This window comes from Orcinus orca, chromosome 3, assembly GCF_937001465.1.
Source record: "Orcinus orca chromosome 3, mOrcOrc1.1, whole genome shotgun sequence".
Classification (NCBI taxonomy): domain Eukaryota; kingdom Metazoa; phylum Chordata; class Mammalia; order Artiodactyla; family Delphinidae; genus Orcinus; species Orcinus orca.
In genome coordinates this window covers 12,497,584-12,517,371 of record NC_064561.1, presented here as the reverse complement: position 1 = coordinate 12,517,371, position 19,788 = coordinate 12,497,584, and the positions used below count along the sequence as shown (strand labels likewise).

General features: G+C 54.3%; 1 protein-coding gene across 12 annotated transcripts in view; it reads left to right on the top strand.

Moving 5' to 3' along the window:
* The window catches only part of MYO9B (myosin IXB), an 89,419-nt gene that overhangs the window by 12,723 nt on the left and 56,908 nt on the right, over nt 1–19,788 (top strand). For all 12 annotated transcript variants that reach the window (XM_033401509.2, XM_049708254.1, XM_033401501.2 and 9 more), the window contains exon 2: nt 4,651–5,558. In XM_033401509.2, coding sequence (XP_033257400.1) covers nt 4,707–5,558 — 852 coding nt within the window. In that variant the 5' untranslated portion in view covers nt 4,651–4,706. The remainder of the gene's footprint in view (nt 1–4,650; nt 5,559–19,788) is intronic.

Genomic DNA, 19,788 nt, shown 5'->3' with positions numbered 1-19,788 from the left:
CTGCCTGCATCCAGGCAGCTTGGGCGTGAGACCATCCAAAGCCCCTGGTCCTTGAGCTGGAACGTGCCCCCAGAAGTTGTGGCGCTCGTGAGCCGTGTCTCCACGAGTGCGTGTCACAGAGGTTCAGGCTCTGCCTGAAGCCCTGGGTCTGCGCGCGTGTGTGTGTGTGCACGCATGTGAGTGTGGGTGTGTTCAAATGAAATTCTGTTCGTGCATGTGTGTCCATGTTTGTGTGTGTGCATGTGTGAGCACGGTCGTGTGAGAGTGTGCATTCAATCACGCGTGTCTGTGTCTGCACGTGTGCTCACATTCGTACATGTATGTTCACAAGCTTACACGTGCGTTCATGTGGCCCTGATTAAGGTGCAGATCTACAGTTTGGGCTCCTGCCTCTCTCACCAGGCTTGGAAGCGCATAAACTACCCACCCTCCACAGCCTTGTGGGGCTGCCCAGGAACATCCTGCAGTTAGCTCTCATAGTTTCCGGGGGACGGTCAGGTGGGCAGCACCACCTGGCACCTCTGAACACAGACAAGTTCATAGACTCCCAGCCGTTTCCCTGCAGTGGCATCCGAGGAACTCGGTGGCTGGGCTCGAGGATTGGGCATTTTGAAAAGAAAGCAAGAGGTTTTTAAAAGTTGCACTCCGCGGCATGTGTTTGTTCTTAAAATGTTAGAAAATGGGCTTCCCTGGAGGCGCAGTGGTTGAGAGTCTGCCTGCCGATGCAGGGGACACGGGTTCGTGCCCCGGTCCGGGAAGATCCCACATGCCGCGGAGCGGCTGGGACCGTGAGCCATGGCCGCTGGGCCTGCGCGTCCGGAGCCTGTGCTCCGCAACGGGAGACGCCACAACAGTGAGAGGCCCGCGTACAGCAAAAAAAAAAAAAAGTTGCACTCCTGGGGAATTCGGTCCTTTCATAATCCACATTCTTTGTTTTAAACAGCTTTATTGGGTGTAATCAGTACACTATAAATGGCGCTTATTTGAAGTGTGTGATTGGATGAGTTGTGACACATGCAAGCGCCCAGGAGCCCACGACCACGATCAAGATAGTGAGCACATCCATCACCCCAAAAATCTCCCTGACCCCTTTGTCCTCCCGCCCTGGCCCCCTCCTCCAAGCGGCCAACAATCAGTTTTCTGTCTCTAATTAATTTACACTTTTTAGAAATTTACGTACAGTTGACCCTTGAACAACGCAGGGGTTGAGGACGCTGACCTTCATATACAAAATCAAAATATTCAAAAATCCATGTATAAGGACTTCCCTGGTGGTCCAGCGGTTAAGACTCCACAGCTCCCATTGCACGGGGCCCGGGATCGATCCCTGGTCAGGGAACTAGATCCTGCGTGCCAACTAAGAGCCCGCATGCCGCAACTAAAAAAGATCCCACAAGCCGCAATTGGAAAAAAAAAAAAAAAAGATCCTGTGTGCAGCAGCTAAGACCAGTCGCAGCCAAATAAATAAATATTAAAAAAAAAAATCCGTGTATAACTTTGCAGTTGGCTCTCCATATCTGTGACTCTCCATCCTGGGGTTCAACCAACCACAGATTATGTCATACTAAAGTACATATTTAGTGAAAAAAATCTGCATATAAGTGAACCCACAGAATTCAAACCCATGTTGTTCAAGGGTCACCTGTATGTGGAATCATATAATATGTACTCTTGAAAATTTTATTGAGATGAAATTTATATAATATTAAATTACCCACTTAAAGTGAACAATTCAGTGGTATTTAGCATATTTGTAATGTTTTGCAAGCATCACCTCTATCTAGCTCCAGAACTTTTCCATCACCCCAAAAGGAAACCCTGTGTCCATCAGGAGTCTCTCCCCATTCCCCCGCCTCTTCACTTCCCAGACCCTGGGAACCACTGGTCTACTTTCTATTTCTATGGATTTGCCTGTCCTGGACGTTTCATATAAATGGGCTCATACAACATGTGGCCTTTGGTCTCTGTCTTCTTTCATTCAGCATAATGTTTTCAGAGTTCATCCACATTGTAGCATGAATCAGTAACATTCCATTCTGTAGATAGACCACATTCTGTTCATCCATTCATCAGCTGATGGAAATTTGGGTTGTTTCCACCTTTTGGCTATTGTGAATAGGGTTGCTGTGAACGTGTGTGTCCAAGTATCTGTTTGAATCCCTGTCTTTAAGTCTTTTGGGTCCATACCTAGGAGTGGAATTGCTGGGTCTATAGGTACTCTTTTTCGCCTTCTGTCTTTCACTCAGCACACAGATTCTGAGATTGTTCCATGTTGTTCCATGCTGTTGTGACGTTTGTGTTGTGTCCCTTCTCACAGCTGAGTCATGTTCCATTGTATGGTGGTTTATTCGTCCATTCACTGGTTTGTGTACGTTCAGGTTGTTGCTAGTCTGGGACTTTTAGAAACAATGCCATTAAGAACATTCATGTAGGGACTTCCCTGGTGGTGCAGGGGTTAAGAATCCGCCTGCCAATGCAGGGGACACGGGTTCGATCCCTGGTCCAGGAAGATCCCAGTTGCCGCAGACCAACTGAGCCTGTGCACCGTAACTACTGAGCCTGCGCTCTAGAGCCCGTGAGCCACAACTACTGAAGCCCGCGCGCCTAGAGCCCGTGCTCCACAACAAGAGAAGCCGCCACAATGAGAAGCCCGCGCACCGCAACAAAGAGTAGCCCCCTCTCACCGCAACTAGAGAAAGCCCGCGTGCAGCAACAAAGACCCAACACAGCCATAAATTAATTAATTATAGAAAAAAAGAACATTCATGTACAATCTCTGTATGAACATCTGCTTCATTTCTCTTAAGTCCTAGGAGTGACTCCTAGGAGGGGGTCACATGCTAGGTATATAATTAACTTTTAAAGAAACTGCCGGAGTGTTTCCAGAGTAGATGAGCCCCACCGTTTCATAGAATTTTTCTGCAGGATACTGTGGCTTTTTGAAAAAAGACACTTATCAACGTTCACATCCATTTATCTGCTAATTCTACATGAGTGAACTGATCCCAAGGAAGTGCTCAGACTTGGACACGAAGATGTGCGTCCAAGGACTCAGAAATCATGTTTCAAAGCGTATTTCATGGCACGGAGAAATGTTCATCTGTACCAACATACCACATTAAGAGCAATTCAGGTTTTATTAAAACATGTAACATCTATTAAACTGGAAGGAAATATACCAAAGTTACTTAATAATTTGGAGGAAAGTTTAGAAAATTAAATACTCCCATCTCCCCCAACCTTCCTACCTGTTGCCACTACCTACCTACCTGTTTGTAGCAGCTTCATAATGTCTGGTTTTGTTCAGCCTCACCCATCCCCCACCCTCCTAACACTGCTGTGGGACTCAGTTTCCCAGAACCCAGATCATCTCAGCCTCTGAGTCATGCTTCTGTCCAGGGCAGAGGTCTGCATACTGTTTCTACAAAAGACTGGAAAATAAGTACGTTCAACTTTCCAGGTCTTAAGGTTACTAATCTGTGTTGTGACTATTCACTTATGCTGATATAACGAAGACAGCTGTGGACAGTATGTACATGAATGGGCAGAGCTTCGTTGTGAACTCCTCTTCATCCCTCAGAACCCCTCTTAGATGTTACCGTTCCCCTAAAGCCTTCTCTGGCTCTTGGGAACAGTAACTTCTCACGCTCATGGTTGACGTTCTCTCACATTTGTTTGCATATTAGCTTCTCCCGCTGGGCTTTGAGCCAAGGTCTCGTTCATCTTTTTATCTTCAGTCACGCTTGGGTGGCACACAGTGGGCCCCCACGTGACCCACACTGCCTTTCTGCCTTTTGCACCAAGACACAAAATGAGCTGTTGCCAGGACTGGCTGCCTTTTCTCTCTTTCTCGAAATGTCTTTAGGAGCAAATGCATTTTGTCCAGGGAACCCTGTTGCATTGAGTCATCATGTCTCCCCAGTTTCCTCTGCCTGGGATGACTCCTTGGTCTTTCCTTGTTGCTCATGACCTTCACAGTCTTGGCGAGGACTGCCGGGCGTCCCACAGGATGCCCCCAATTTGGGGCTGATGTTCTTGTCATGATTGGAATGGGGTTGTGGGTTCTGGAAGCAAATGCACTCTGAGCAGTTCTCTCGAGCGAGTTTTTGGGGGCCCTCCCTGAGTTCATCCTCCTCAGTGGGGTTTCAGGTACCCGGGGGTTTCAAGGTCCCTGAGTTTCGGGGCAGGTTCAGTCTTGCTTATCCCAACCTTCCTCTCGCAACCTTCCTCATGTGTTTTGGGGACATAACCAAGGCCCATGGGGCCGCGTCTTCATCCACTTAGGGATCTGCCAGGGGAGGTTTTGTCAAGAGAGGCGAGTCCAGGAAGGGCTGAGCTCTGAGATGGTTGCGGCCATTGGACTTGAGGGTTGAGAGGCTGGTGGGGAGGGACGGGGCCTGGGATGGAGCAGACTCCAGGGGAAGGGTTTGATCTTGGCAGGAGGGGCCTGGCAATGTCGCTCTGCAGGAGCTACAGACCTTAGGTGAGTGTCACGTTTAAGGACAGATAAGGCTCTTCGGCCCTTCTGGCTTTTCAAGAGAGCCCACGGAGTCAGGCCATGGGCCTGAGGCTGTCTGTCCAGAGGTGAATGTCAGTGTCCCCCCACCCCCACCTCCGCCCTTCTGATTTTGCCACCCTCTTCCCTTCCAGCTCCAGGACGCGCGCCCCGAGCCCGGGAGGCATGCTGAGGCCAGGCCGCCGGCAGGATGAGTGTGAAAGAGGCGGGCAGCTCCGGCCACCGGGGGCAGGCGGCCTACCACCTGCACATCTACCCGCAGTTGGCCACCAGCGAGAGCCAGACCCCGTGCCAGGCCTCGTGCCGCGTGACAGCCACCAAGGACAGCACCACATCCGACGTCATCCAGGACGCCATCACCAGCCTGCAGCTGGACGGCAGCAAGCGCTACGTGCTGGTGGAGGTCAAGGAGACGGGCGGGGAGGAGTGGGTGCTGGATGCCAACGACTCGCCTGTACACCGTGTGCTGCTGTGGCCACGGCGGGCGCAGGACGAGCACCCCCAGGAGGACGGCTACTACTTCCTGCTGCAGGAGCGCAACGCAGACGGGACCATCAAGTACGTGCACATGCAGCTCGTGTCCCAGGCCACGGCCACCCGGCGCCTGGTGGAGCGTGGCCTCCTGCCTCGGCCGCAGGCAGACTTTGATGACCTGTGCAACCTCCCTGAACTGACCGAGGAGAACCTCCTGAAGAACCTCAAACACCGCTTCCTGCAGCAGAAGATCTACACGTATGCCGGGAGCATCCTCGTGGCCGTCAACCCCTTCAAGTTCCTCCCCATCTACAACCCCAAGTACGTGAAGATGTACGAGAACCAGCAGCTGGGCAAGCTGGAGCCACACGTGTTCGCGCTGGCCGACGTCGCCTACTACGCCATGCTCCGGAAGCACGTCAACCAGTGCATCGTCATCTCAGGCGAGAGCGGCTCTGGCAAGACGCAGAGCACCAACTTCCTGATCCACTGCCTCACCGCCCTGAGCCAGAAGGGCTACGCCAGCGGCGTCGAGAGGACCATCCTCGGTGCTGGTCCGGTGCTGGAGGTGAGCGGGACTGCTCGGCGGAGGGGCCTCCACGCCTGGGTTTGGTTATCGTTCAGATGACGGCCGTGGAGGAAACAGTTATACTCACGTTTTCCAGAAACAGGAGGCTTGGCATTCCATGCAGGGCCCCACAGGGAGGCACCAGGGCTCAGCAGGAGCCAGGGGAGGGTGTAGGCAGGAGTCTGTCGTGGTTTTCACGGGAAGGGTCCGGTGAGGCAGGGTAAGCAGGCTTAGGGTGCCTAGTTTGAATAATTTCAGAGTTTGGGAGCATAAAGGCTGCCCTGGTTGTCTGGTACTTGGCCCTGGGGTAATCAGGGCAGGGAGAGAGTAGCCCTGAGTGTGAGAACGTGATAATGGTGGGGGGCGGTGTAGGCTCTGAAATGGTTGGTTTGTATTCGGAAGGCGTGTTGGTAGGAGAGTCCTTTGCTTTCTCTAGGACTCGGCCAGCCCTGGCGGGGGCAGTCCCTCCAGGGTCAGCCAGGCCCCAGGTGTCAAAACATCAGAATAGAGAAAATAACAAGGCCTGATCAATGCCTTGATGTCCTCTTAACGTACTCCCAACGTCTGGAGGGGCGGCAGTCTGCACTCCGGGTCCCAGAAAGAAAAGGATGGCGTGTCCAAACTGAATAGTTCACTGTGGGGTGTTTCTGGCAGGGAGTGGGACCGTGGGGTAGAAGGAAGCCAGCAAGGTGAGTTCAGACCTGGGGGCTGGGGACGGGCTAGAGGAGGGGCTGCTTGGCAGTGCCTAAGAGTCAGCGGGGGAGGAAATGCCCCAGCTTCCTGCGCCCTCTCCAGTGTTCCCATTGGCCAGACCCCACAGGAGTCACGCATGTGTCACTGTGGGTGAGCCTTCTGGACATGGGGGCAGTGGAAGTGATCGCAGTGATCACTCACTCTCAGGGTCTTAGGACAAGATGCGTCCACGTCTCAGAACTAACTTAACGGTCGTCACCTGGTGAGGGCCAGGGCCGCGTATGGGCCCAGGGTGTGCGCCTCTGGGTTTGGGGTCTAAGACTCTGCTTGCTTTCTTTCTGCTTTTAATAAGATTTTGCAGTGATTAAATGATTTTAAGTATGTAACTTAGATAGTTAAATTTTATTAAATATAATGACATAAATCACTCTATTTCTTTGAGCAGTTTTAGGTTTATAGAAATACTGAACAGACAGTACAGAGAGTTCCCGTATTCTCCTGCCACTTCTGCTCTTCCCCCTGTCATTAACATGCTGTATTTGTTAACAATTGGTGAGGGCTCCCCTGGTGGCGCAGTGGTTGAGAGTCCGCCTGCCAGTGCAGGGAACACGTGTTCGTGCCCCGGTCCGGGAAGATCCCACGTGCCGTGGAGCGGCTGGGCCCGTGAGCCATGGCCACTGAGCCTGCGCGTCCGGAGCCTGTGCTCCGTGACGGCAGAGGCCACAACAGTGAGAGGCCCGCGTACCGCAATAAAAAAAAAAAAGGCATGTTATTTCTTGAAAAGAAACAGGTTTTTAAAAACAAAAACAATTGGTGAGCCAGTATTGACACATCATTATTAACTAAAGTCCACAGTGTACATTAGGGTTCACTCAGTGTTGCACCTGCTACGGGTTTGGACAAATGCACAATGTCACGTATCCACCCTGAGTATCACACAGAATGGTTCCACTGCCCTGAAAATCCCCTGTGTTCTGCCTGTTCATCCCCTTCCCTCCCTCCAGCTCCTGGAAACCACTGATCCTTTTACGGTTTCCATAGTTTTGCCTTTTCCAGGATGCTGGATGGCTGGAATCATACCGTCTGTAGTCAGACCGGCTTCTTTCACTTAGTACTAAATACTAGTACTAAGGTTCCTCTGCGTCTTTTCTTGGCTCAAGACCTCATATCTTCATGTTGCTGAGTAACACCTGCTGGATGTGCTGCAGTCTGTCCATCCGCAGGACCCCAGACCCTCTGTCCGAGGAGTAGGCTCGGGGTGGGGTGGGAGCAGGGGTAGGTTCAGGGGTCCCACCCTCCCTGAAGCATTGACCTCCAGCTTCTTACTGAAATTCACTGAAATCCCATCTGGGCTGTGCCGGCTGAATACACTTCAGTTCCTCTTCCTCTCTGACGATCTCTGAGATCATGAGCAAGAGATTAGCTGGGGCTGTAGAGCCTGGCCCCGTGCCAGCACGCATGGCCTATATCTGTCTTCTCCTATACATGTAATGTAAAGATTCATTGTCATTTTTTGCGCAAGCATTTCAAACACTACCTAGTGATCTGGCCGCAGAACGGACGCTTTTCTCTTCAGTGCTGTGTACCCTGCACGCGTTCCCTCCTCTAATCATCCATTCATTCTGCAAATATTCCACCTGCAGGCACCGTTCTTGGCACTGGGCTATGCAGTGGCCAAAATCGACACAGAGGCCTGCCCACAGGGAGCTGCCGCCTGGTGACAAGGAGGCAGGCAGCAAGAGAAACAGCGGCCTCGCTTGTGAGCTAAGAGCTGATAAGAACAGTGGGCGGGCTCGCGGAAGAAGGGGTAAGGGGGCAGGAGGTGAGAAGGGGATGCCGAGCCGGGCCCGGAAGCGGGTGGGGTGAGCAATGCGGCGTCTGGGAGGGGGACACGGCCAGCGCACAAAGCTGGGAGGCTGGACCGTGCCTGGCGTGTTGAAGAAAGTCAGGGGCCCTGGGGGGCACGGGAAGGAGCCAGAGTGGGGTGAGCAAGGGGCAGAGCAGGAGGCTATGGGGACATGGAGGTGACAGCAGATCATTCAGGGCCTTGCAGGATCATGGGGTGGGCACTGTGTGATATGGGAGCTACGGAGGGTGTCCCAGGTTCAATCTGGCTCCATCCCAGCTCTGGAACTCAGCTGCCATGAAACCACCAATGGCCCCACTGTCCTCCCAGCAATGGCTGGGGCCCATAACAGGTGCTCTATGACGGGATAAAACAATGCAGGCACTGAGTGACTTTAGAAATCGGAGACAGGAACAAGAGGACGGACCCAGTATTTACCGAGTGGGGCATTTTGCCAAGTGGGCCCTTCACCCCTCACAGAACCGGGCACGCGGGTGGGTGTGACAAGGTTTGATGAAGATGCCGAGCCCCAAGGTTTCAGTGCAACACAGCGAGGAGGCAGGTTTGGCCCCGCCGTGCAGCTTCCTTTTCTAGCTGAGGACCATCCAGGGCACCGGGATGAGGTTCCTGGCGCTGCCCTAACAAAGTACCACAGACTGGGTGGCGGCAAAAGAGGAATTTACTCTCTCTCACAGTTCTGGAGGCTTGAAGTCTGAAGTCTAGGTGTGGGCCGGGCCACACTCCCTCCGAAGGCTCTAGGGGCAGATGCTTTCTTGCCTCTTCCCATTTCTGGGGGCTCCAGGCGGGCGCTCCTTGGCTTGTGTCGCTCCAATCCCAGCCTCTGTCATCATATTGCCTTCTTTTCCTGTAAAGACACCAGTCATCATTGGTTTTAGCGGCCGCCCCAATCCAGGATGACCTCATCCTAACTAATTACGTCAGCAAAGACCCATTTCCACATCAGGCCACGTTCACAGGTTCCAGCGTCAGGTCAATATAGACGAGCCTTTTGCGGGGGGGACACAAGTCAGCCCGCAGCAGTCCCCCGCCGAGTGACAGCTGGACGTGTCTTGTGTCTTCTTCCCCAAGGGCCGCCACTGGTGATCCTGGGGGCCCATCCGTCCTCCTGCTGGCCTCCATGCTCCTCCCCTGCCGTTGCCCCGAAGGATTCTGGCACATTCTACGAGGGCCGTTAGTCACCTCCGTGGCGGGTGTCTGCACCTCGTGAGTCAGATGCCTCTGACCTTGCCCGGCTGCCTCCCTCGAGCCTCAGCAGTGCGAGCCGGCAAGGCCAAATTTCCCCAGGGGTTAGGAGCTGCTGGAGGGCGGTGCCCATGCCAGCTTCCAAAACAGGCTTGAGCCAGATCCACGTCACAGCCATAAATGTGCTTCCTGAGGCGACCATTTGGAAAAGGGAGAAGGTTGTTTTAGTTTAGAGCCAGGCTTTTCAACCAGAGCACCACTGACGTCTGGGGCCGGGTCAGTCTCTGGGCTGGGGGCCATCACGTACGCTGTGGGGTGTTGAGCAGCACCCCTGGCCTCCACCCACCCGATGCCAGTAGCATCCCCTCCCCCCCGTGGCAACAACCGAAAAATGTCCCCAGACATCACCAAGTGTCCCCTGGGAGTAGAATCTCCCCTGGGTGAGAACAGCTGCCTTAGTCACAGCTTGTAATCCCACAAGACCCAGTCACCGTTTCTTTCAAGTGTTGATGGTTTAGAAATTGTCCGTAAGTAAGTCCCAAGCATTCTGAGCTCACTTGAGAGTTACTTTCTAACAACAGGAATAATTAGCTACCGTGCCTTTGGGCCCACTGTGTGTCAGGCTTTGGGTGCCACAGTCTTCATCCGTCATCTCTCTGAGGACTCACAACAGCTCTGCTCATTTTAAAGACGAGAAAACAGAGCCCCAGAGAGGTGTGCTGGTGTGCAAATGTCCTGGGGCTGCCATCACAGAGTACTGTCAATGGGAGAGGGTGGAGGTGGAGGGCTTAAAACAGCAGGAGTTTATTCCCTCACAGTTCTGGGGGCCGGAAGTCTGAAATCAAGGTGTAGGCAGGGCTGGCTCCTTCTGGAGGCTCCGACGGAGAATCCATCCCGTGTCCCTCTCCTGGTTTCTGGTGGCTGCCAGCAACCCTTTGGCATTCCTTGGCTTGTGGCCTCATCACTCCAGGCTCTGTCTCTGTGTCCATATGGCATTCTCCCCGTCTGCCTCTGTATCTCGTATCTCCTTTCTCTTACAAGAACACCGTCATTGGATTTAGGGCCTACCCCAAATCCAAGATGATCTCACCTCAAGATCCTTACTTTAATTCCATCTGCAAAGACCCTATTTCCAAAGAAGGTCCCACTCACAGGTTCCAGAGATCAGGACTTGGACATATCTTTTTGAGGGACACAAGTCGACCCAGTACAGTGTGGGTACCCCAGGCGACACTGCAGGCAGCCACAGCCAGACCACCGTTAGAACCCAGCCTGAGCCTAAGTTCACGGTACCCCTCTGCACCTTCGTAAAAGATTTCCTCTCTCAGCTCGGCTGGGGCCGCAGGAAGCCTATCGGGACTTTTTCTCAGCTCCCTGAAAGGAGAAGTTGAGTTGTTTTGAGGTTTGGGTGTCGCCGGGCGCCCCCCCAGGCAGGGGTTGCAAACTTGCTGTGCAATTCTGACCAGAAAACAGGAAGGCGGCACTGTGGAAAGCTGGTCCCAATCAGCTGATCTGCCCCCCCACTGCAGTTAACTGTTACTGTCACTGTTTCACACGGTGTCACTCGGCCACCCTGCAGCCTGCCCCCTGAACCGCCCCCAGAAACGCGACGTTTGTGCAGGAGTGTTGCCTTAGGTCAGAAATACTGAAGGTGCAGAAGGCAGGCTCACCAGGGCAGTGCAGTCTGGGGTCCGTTACCCATGCCGGGCGCCCTCTGAGAACCTGGCGACATTGTGATGCAGCTGCCCCGGCATCAGCCACCGGGCTGGCCACAAAGCCCGCCCAGGATGTGCCCCTCTGCCTCGGCATCAGGGCTGAGGGCGGGGGATGCTTAGGCCAGTGTTCTCTTTGTCCTTCCTGAACTGTAACACACGCCACTGACATTTGCCAACGCGCACAGGGTTTTAATTTCGAAAGCAGAAATGAAACGAGGATCCTTGCTGGCCGGGCCATTTTCCCAAGCGGCCAGAGGCCGAGGTTTCGGGACCTCCATGTAGCTGCTGTGGCCTGGCCCACGCAGAGAGAGAAGGCTGGGAGATAGTGGCCCCCCCAAGCTGCCTGGCATACCCATAGGAGGCTGGCGACCAGGACAGCAAGGCGTGGGACCGAGGGTGTCCTGGAGCTCTCTGCTGCCCCTGACCCACCTCGGGGGCCCTGAAGGAGCCTGTCCTGGGACTGGGATGTGTGCTGGCCTTGGTCCTGAGCACCAGTCCCCACTGAGGGCCCCACAGACCCAGTGTCACATGACCCCAGGCTCGCCCAGTCTCCGCCCACCCCTCAGGCCACTGGGTCTGTTCCCACTACCCTCTGTCAGCACTGGACGGCCTACCCAAGCAGGTCACCCTGAACCAACATGCCATCATTCACCTTGACCTTTACCCGCAGGGACATCTGCCCAGAACATGTCTTTCCCTCCCACAGGATGAGGATGGGCCAGTCTCTGCCCATCACTGGGGACACACGGGCAAAGCCACTCAACCGGTGTGACACAAGGTTCCAGAACCAGGGGTGTGCCTCTGCAGTTAGGTTTTCTGTTTAAGAGCTTTGTTGAGGTATAATTCACCCATTTCGAATGAACAATTCCGTATTTTTTAGCAGATCCACAGTGTTGTGCAACCTTCACCTCTATCTAGTTCCAGAACGTTTTCATCACCCTCAAAAGGAGACCCCATTAGCAGTTGTTCCCCGTCGCCCCTCCCCCTGCCCCTGACAACCACTGGTCTTCTTTCTGCCTCTGTGGGTTTGCCTGTTCTGGACATTTCATGGGATCACACAAGATGTGGCCTTTTGTGTCTGGCTCCTGGCACTCAGCTTGGTTTTTTTCCAGGTGTATGCACACTGTAGCGTGTGTCAATGCTTCATTCCTTCTTCTGGCTAATAGTCCACTGTATGGATAAGACCACATTTTTTTTTAACCTCTCACCGGTTTTCTCAGGATTTCAATCCTTTGTATCGCTGACTCTGCAGTTGAGTTTTCTCCTCAGTCCTGACCCCCTCCCTGCCCCAGCCAGGCCAGCGTCCCCCCCATTAGTGTCCCCCTCCGTCAACAACGGGAGGGTGGAGGGCGTGGGGCGGAAGTGGAGGTGATCCCACTGGAGACGCTTGAGCTGAGCCGGGGAGGAGAGCGGAGCCCTGGCCAGCAGCCTGCTCCAGGTGTGCGGGGGCCCCCCGGGCGTGCCGAGGGCTGGCCGGGGGCGGGCAGACACACCTAGGTCCGTCCATCTGTGTCATCCATCTACATGGGGCTGTCACACCTGCGAAGAGGCTGGTGGCCAGGAGGGGGCTGGCATTCGGGAGCGGTGAGAAGGGAATGTGTGGCGCAAGCCACCCGAAGCCTCGGAAAGCAGAGCGGGCTCCCCGAGCCGAGGTATCAGATCAGAGCAGACAGAGTCCAGGGGGGAGAAGGAGGCGGGCTCAGAGCTGGCTGCACAGCGCTGTCGGGATCTGCTCCCCGGACGCTTGCGAGGACTGCGGTCTGGGGTGCTTCATCCAAGGGATGCGCCGGCAGCACAAAGACCCCCTTGACCCCAACCTTGTCAGGCCTTAGAGGTTGTCCAGTCACGCAGGAGCAAGCGGCGAGCTGGGGCACCTCCCAGCCTTGCTCATTAGCTACGGGAGGAGGTAAGTTTGCCGGGAGGAGTGAATGTTGAGAAAAGGGCATGGGGCCACGGACAGGCCTCTGGGGACCATTCTGGGGGCATGGGCCCCGGCAGGGAGGAGGCTCTGGATCAGGTCAGAAGGAGGCAAGTTACGGATGTCGCACCCCTACCCCCACGCCGAACCCGCAAAGGGGGCCGGGGCATTTACAGCAAGATTGGTATCTGGGCTGGGAGCCTTTATGTGGGGCTTGTCTGTCCGTCTCCAGGGTCCTAGGGCCCCAGAGGCCCAGATTGTGTCTGCTTTGCGTTTTGGGGTGTTTCTCTGGTCTGTTGATGGGGAAGTCGGGCGTCAGCAGGCAGCTGGGTGGGGAGGCAGCAGGATTAGGCTCGGGAGAGTCTGAGGCAGCAGCCTGGGGTGCTCCAGGGAGAGACGTGCCAGCCAGACATCCCCCAACCCCCAGCCAGTGGTCAAGGCTCGGCTGGACCTGGGCTGTTCTCGAGGCCGGGTGGCTGGAAGGTCGGCGCTGTGAACATCAGAGTCAACAGTCTATGCAGGGGTAGGAGGGGAGTGAGAGCCAGGCCAGGGTGGGCTCCCGGGAGAATGAGCGTTAGAGGGAGACAGGCAAGGATGGAGGAGAGGATGCCGTGGGGCCTCAAGGCGGATCACTGAGAGCCTTGGAGGGCTGTCCCACCAGGGCAGCTGCAGGGAGGGAGGAATCGAATTTCCGGCCGGTTCTGTGCCCCAAGTGGCTTCCCCAGGATGTTTGGGGAAGTCGTTGGGGGGCCCTGGTTTGGCAGAGCAGCCCGAGGGCGGGCAAGAGCTGAGGCTGGAATCCAGGGTAGGAGGGGGACAGCAGGAGGGCCGATGCCACAGAGGATGACAGGGTGAATGAGGCCTCGTGTGGGGTCAGCTTCAGGCCTTGCAGACAGAAACACAGAGGGGCTGAGGCTGTGCTTCCACGCTGCTGACACCTGGGGCCAGATCCTTCTCTGGGGTGGGGACCATCCCGTGCACTGTGGGGTGTTAAGCAGCATCCCTGGCCTCCACCCACCAGATGCCAGGAGCACCCCCTCTCTCAGTCAGAACAATTATAAATGTCCCCAGGCATCACCAAGTGTCCCCTGAGGGGCAGAATCACCCCAGTTCAGAAGAATTTTTAGGCCGACTGCAGGCAAAGAATGATTTCAGTGTTACAGATGTCCTGTACCCAAATAGGTTCAAATTTGGGGGTTAACATCGTGCTGTTGTACTTCCACGTCAACCCATCTGTGCTCAGTTCTGTCTCACCAGCTTGACAAGGGGTGGGTGGCGGGTGGGGACGCAGTTTCTGGCTGGCGATCTGCTTCATTTCCGGGAACGGGTGGCTGGCGCTTTTTCCTGCCCTGTGGCCAGCCACGGCCAGGAGAACGGCCACTGCCCACCCACCACCAGAAACCTCACGTCTTTCTCACCAACAGCAAAGTATGCTCGGATGCAAGGGTCAGGTTTTCCATCCAAGTCTGGTCTTCCAAGCACACTTGGGGCGAAGGCTTCAAGTGTTATTCGAAAAGCTGCTCATCAATACAAAAAAAAAAAAAAAAAGCAGTCACTCACGTGGTAACACCCAGAGCTGAGAAGTCACGCACTCCCTGCGGGTTTTCTCGCAGGCGAACGTCATGAAAGAGCTGTAGTGGATTTTGGGTGCAGTTCGTGCTGGTCCCTACGCACTGGAATTTTGTCATCCCCTCCACCCCGTCCTCCTGCGGGGTGACTTTCTGAACCTCACGCCAGGTGCTCACTGTGGTTCAGCTCTTCTTTAAGTGTCTCCCCAACAGGAAACAAACCAGGGCTGCCATGGTGGTTTCTGCTGCCGGGGAACATGCGTGGTGATCCACCCACTTTCGTAAAATCGTGACATTATTTTGTTAAAGCTTTTGGTTGCACCTTGGTGCCTTGCTTTGCTTTGTTCAGATAACGGTTGGTTTTTTGAGTATCTTTTCCCCTATTTGAAGTATAATTTCTTTTTGCGTGTACCGGGGATTGGCCCACTACAGCCCACAGGTTACATCTGCTTGGTTCTACGCATAAAGTTTTATTAATACTCAGCCACACCTGCTCATTTACATATTGTCTGTGGTGGCTCTCAAGGCAGAGTGGGGCAGTTGTGACAGAGACACTGTATGGCCCCCAGAGCCAAAAATATTGAACCCCTGGCCCATTACAGGAAAGGTTTGCCGACCCCTTGTACTTTGTGCACACGGAACATGCTAGAACATTCCAGTTACTTTCTCTGTGCCCACTTCTGTCTTCTGCTCTGCTCTCCCTTCCCAAACATAAGGAAACCAGGTTCCCACCCTCGTTCCAGATGGCTCCTGTCACCAGCTCAAATTTTCTGTGTTGGTCTGTGCCACATGTGTGTTCCTATATTCATAAATATACATCTATCTACAGGGGAGTCTGAAAGCGGTCTTGAGGGGTCAGAAAAGAGGGACTTGGATGTAGATGTCCCAGAAGTTCATCTCATAAGTTCACCTTTCAGCTCTCCCTCTCCTGCTCGAGCGCTCTGTGTTCCACAGGCAGCTGGGAGCGCTTGTGCAGCCAGGGTGTGTGAGCTCTGGCTGGGGGTAGTGGGACCTGTGTGTGGGCCCCTCCCAATCTCGCATATCCAGGAGGGGCCCTCGAAGGGTTTCCAGCCGCACCCTGGGCCCTAAGACCACCTGCATCCTGCCTGCAGGGCAACACGGTCTGCCGGGGCACAGTAGGACGAGGACACCAAGCAAGACCCCAATGCCTCCCGGACCCACCCTCCCCACCCCAACCCCTGGACCCTCCCTCCACAAGCTGCCAGGAGAGGCAGCATGAACTCGCTGGGGCTGATGGGGCCAGGCCAGAGGTGCACACTCAGGGCCACAGCACCCCTGGAGGAAGCTACCGTCTGGGGTGCCAGATGTGTGCCCAGGAGGATGTGCTGGAGCTCACGGCAGAGGGATAATTCAGCCAGAGAGATGAACGTTAGGGCAGGCTTCTCGTAGCCTGGGGTTGGGGTGGCTATGTTGCCAGCCCTGGTGCTTAGTACGTATTAGCAGGCATGGGTGTTCCCAGCTCACCACAAGGATGTTACAAGACGTGGAAAATGGTGGGAGCTGCTACAAGACGCCACGTGGATCGGAAGGAGGGAACGTGGGCAGAGTGACAGATAGCCCAGAGACTGCGCAGCTGAGAAGTAGGGCCACACCAGAGCAGGATGGGGGTACAGAAGGGTAAGAGGTTGTCTTTGGGGGTGTGGAGAGGATTGGGGTGCCCTACAGCCGTGAGTGCCTAGGCCTTTGATCAAGGGGACCCTGGAAGCGTTAGGGAGGGGACGGCTACCTGGAAGCTGTGGCCCACCGGCATTCTCTGCCCCTCCCGTGCCCTGCAGACCCGCGAGGCTGCCTTTCTGGCCTGCTGCCTAAAAGGGCAGAGCCTGACGCATTGCAGTAATCTAAGCCTATTTTAGACCAAAGTGGAAGTTATATTTTTGGGAACATTGCATCTAAGAGAAAAGTGAAATTATGGGTGTATTTTAAGCAACCAGAAAGGCTTCCTTGGAATTTGCAAAAAGAGTTGATTACAAGGCAAAGCATAGCTCCGGGCCCAGGACATCCCTGCCATGGCCACCGCCCTTTCAGAATATTCTGAGCACTTTGCTGCACCAGGGCTGGGTGGTGGGTGGGGATGTCCGGCCATCATCTATCAGGTACATCTGCCTCGCTGTTTGGGGCAGGGATGCAGCCGGGCATCGAGTGACCACAGGCCCTGGCAGCCTATTTGTTTCCTAGCGATTATCCAGGATGGAGTGGCTTCAGGGCCCTGTCCCCAGCATCACTGGGGAGTTTCCCTCTGGAAGTTTCCTTCTGTGTCATTCAGCCGCTGCTGGCCGCAGCCAGTTCCCAAGGCCAGGCCCAGCAAGACCTCAGTTACCTGAGGCCCAGAAGTAATCCGTCTTTTGGAAAGGCCGAGGGGTCAAGCCCAAGGCTCTTGGTCAACCGCCCAGCCACTGACCAGCCCTGCGACCCCAGCTCATGGCTGTAGACCGGCTCCTCCTGGGTGGAGGGGGAAATGGCCACCCGCTGGCAGTGGTCAGGCGCCCGGACCCAAAACCTTCCATGATGTGAGCTATCAGGATACGCTAGATGGTATCCTCACCCCTTTAATAGAGAGTAAGTCACAGCAACCTGTGAGTATTTACACACTTCCACTTAGCCCTTCCTGAGGGGCCAGGGATCTCCAGGGCAGCCAATTTAAAAAAAAATTTTTTTTTAATTGAAGTGTAGTTGATTTATAATGCTGTGCCAATCTCTGCTGTGCAGCAGGGTGACTCAGTTATACACATACAGACATTCTTTTTTTTCATATTCTTTTCCTTTATGGTTTATCACAGGATATTGAATATAGTTCCCTGTGCTCTACAGTAGGACCTTGTTGTTTATTCATCTTGTATATAATAGTTTACATCTGCTGATCCCAAACTCCCAGCCTCTCCCTCCCCCACCCCCCCTCCCCCTTGGCAACCACAAGTCTGTTCTTTATGTCTGTGAGTCTGTTTTTGTTTTGTAGACAGGTTCATTTGTGCTATATTTTAGATTCCACATATAAGTGATATCATATGGTATTTCTCTTTCTCTTTCTGACTTACTTCACTTAGTATGATAATCTCTAGTTGCATCCATGTTGCTGCAAATGGCATTATTTTTTCTTTTTCATGGCTGAGTAGTATTCCATTGTATATATGTACCACATCTTCTTTATCCATTCATCTGTCAATGGACATTTAGGTTGTTTCCAGGTTTTGGCTATTGTGAATAGTGCTGCTATGGACGTAGGGGTGCGTGTATCTTTTTGAATTACGCTCGGTTCTTAGCCAGGGGTGATTCTGCCATCAGGGGACATTTGGAAACGTCTGGAGATGTTTTTTTGGTTGGCCAAGGATGCTTTCAACATCCTACAGTGCACAGAACAGCCCCTCTGCAAAGGATGGTACGTCCCCAAGTGCCAGTAGTGCTGAGGCCGAGAAACCCACTCTAGTTTAGGGGCCTTTAGGATGTACAGTTGAAAATCAGGCCTGGGGCTCTGGACAGAGTCTGCAGGGAGCTGTGTGGATCCAGGAGCCACTGCAGGGACAGAGCTGCTTATTGGAGGTGTGAATATTGGTGAGACTGTGGGGAGGGGGAGAGAGAAGATTACAAGGACCTGAAGCCCCAGAGGGAACTTCTCCAGTTCTGCCAAAGTGCCTGGACCAGTTCTTTCCCCTCAGCATGTGACTGTGTCCCTCCCCTTGGAATTTACCACCTCCAGGTCCTCTGGGCCAAGAGCCACCTCTGCCAGGAAGCCCGACTCAGCAGTGCATGTGCTGTGTGACCTACAGCAAGTTGACCTCTCTGCTCTGCCTGCTGATCTCTCCTGCCCCAGGGCCTTTACACATGCTGCACCCGCCTGCGTCATCATCTAAAGGCCACCCCGAAGCCTCCTGGGAGAGGCAGAGGAGAGCTCCAGAAGGTCACGAGGCCAGCAGAGTCCTAGCACAGAACCAGCACAGTGTGGCTCCCTGCCCCACGCCCTGAGGCTCTGAGGGGCCCTTTGGTGTTCAGGGCCCATTTGTTTCCTGCAGGAGCTAGTCTAGCTTAGCAGCCCCAGATTTCAGCTATAACAGAGCAGGGAGTGAGTGCGCCCTGGGATGAGGCCCTGGCAATGCTGAGGTTGAGGGGACACCTCATGGGGATCCAGCCCTCCTGAGCATGGGCAGCCTTCTGCACCCGTTCCAGAGCTGTCCCATAAAGAAGATGGGAGGTGCCAAAGAGAGGCCCCCCCACAAGAGAAACGAAGGCTGGGGCAGGCCTGTGCTGGAAGGTCGGAGGGAGGATCGCATCCACCTGAAAAAGAGGTGACTGGAAGCCCTTTACGCCAGAGCACTGGGGACATCAAAGGGCCTTTGGACCCAGTGATCCTCCTGGACCCAGGTCAGCACCAGCCGTGGCTTCCCCAGACCCAAGGAAGATGGAGTGACCCACCAAGGCAGGCCCGGCCATTGCTCCTACTGTCCCTTTTCAAAGAGTGGATACAATGGAGATCACTCAGCCATGAAGAAGCATGAAACACTGACACACGCTACAACGTGGATGAACCTCGAAAACGTTACACTGAGTGAAAGAAGCCAGACGCAAAAGGCCACATAGTTATGATCCCACCTACATGAAGTGTCCGGAACAGGCAAATCCAAGGAGACAGAAAGCAGATGAGTGGCTGCCAGGGGCTGGGGGAGGGGGGATGGGGAGTGGCTGCTCTCGGGGACAGCGTTTCCTTTTGGGGTGATGAAATGTTCTGGAAATTGATACAGGTGACAGTTGCACAACATAGCGAACACGTCAAATGCCACTGAATCGTACGTTAAAATGGTGAATTTTATGTTATATGAATTTTAGCACAATTCAAACAGAAATGCAGAGCGGGCTGTACATATCTGGAACGCTCCCTGTCAGGTCCCACGACATCCACCCCTCGGATTCCTTCCCATCTATCTTGCAGTGGGCAGACAGGAGCCCAGCCATTCTAGAGCCGGTCCTATCAGCTCTGGCCTCTAGGGTGGCCCCAGGGGTACCTGAGCTCCATCTCCCAGGGCCTCACCCCAGCCCCTGATCCAGCAGCAGGATGCGGGACTGGCTTGAAGTCAGACCTGAGCCCCGTCCCCACGGAACGGGCCCTCTTAGGTGGAATTTCTCAAGCAAGTGTGGGAAGAATGTTTCCTCCAGCCACTTGTCTTGAACATCACCGGTTCCACCCATGAATATTCGAAGTGGAACATTCATTATGCTAATTGGCAAAACCCTCCCCCAAGGTTGAGTGACAATAAAATTGGCCAGAGCGGGTTTGCAG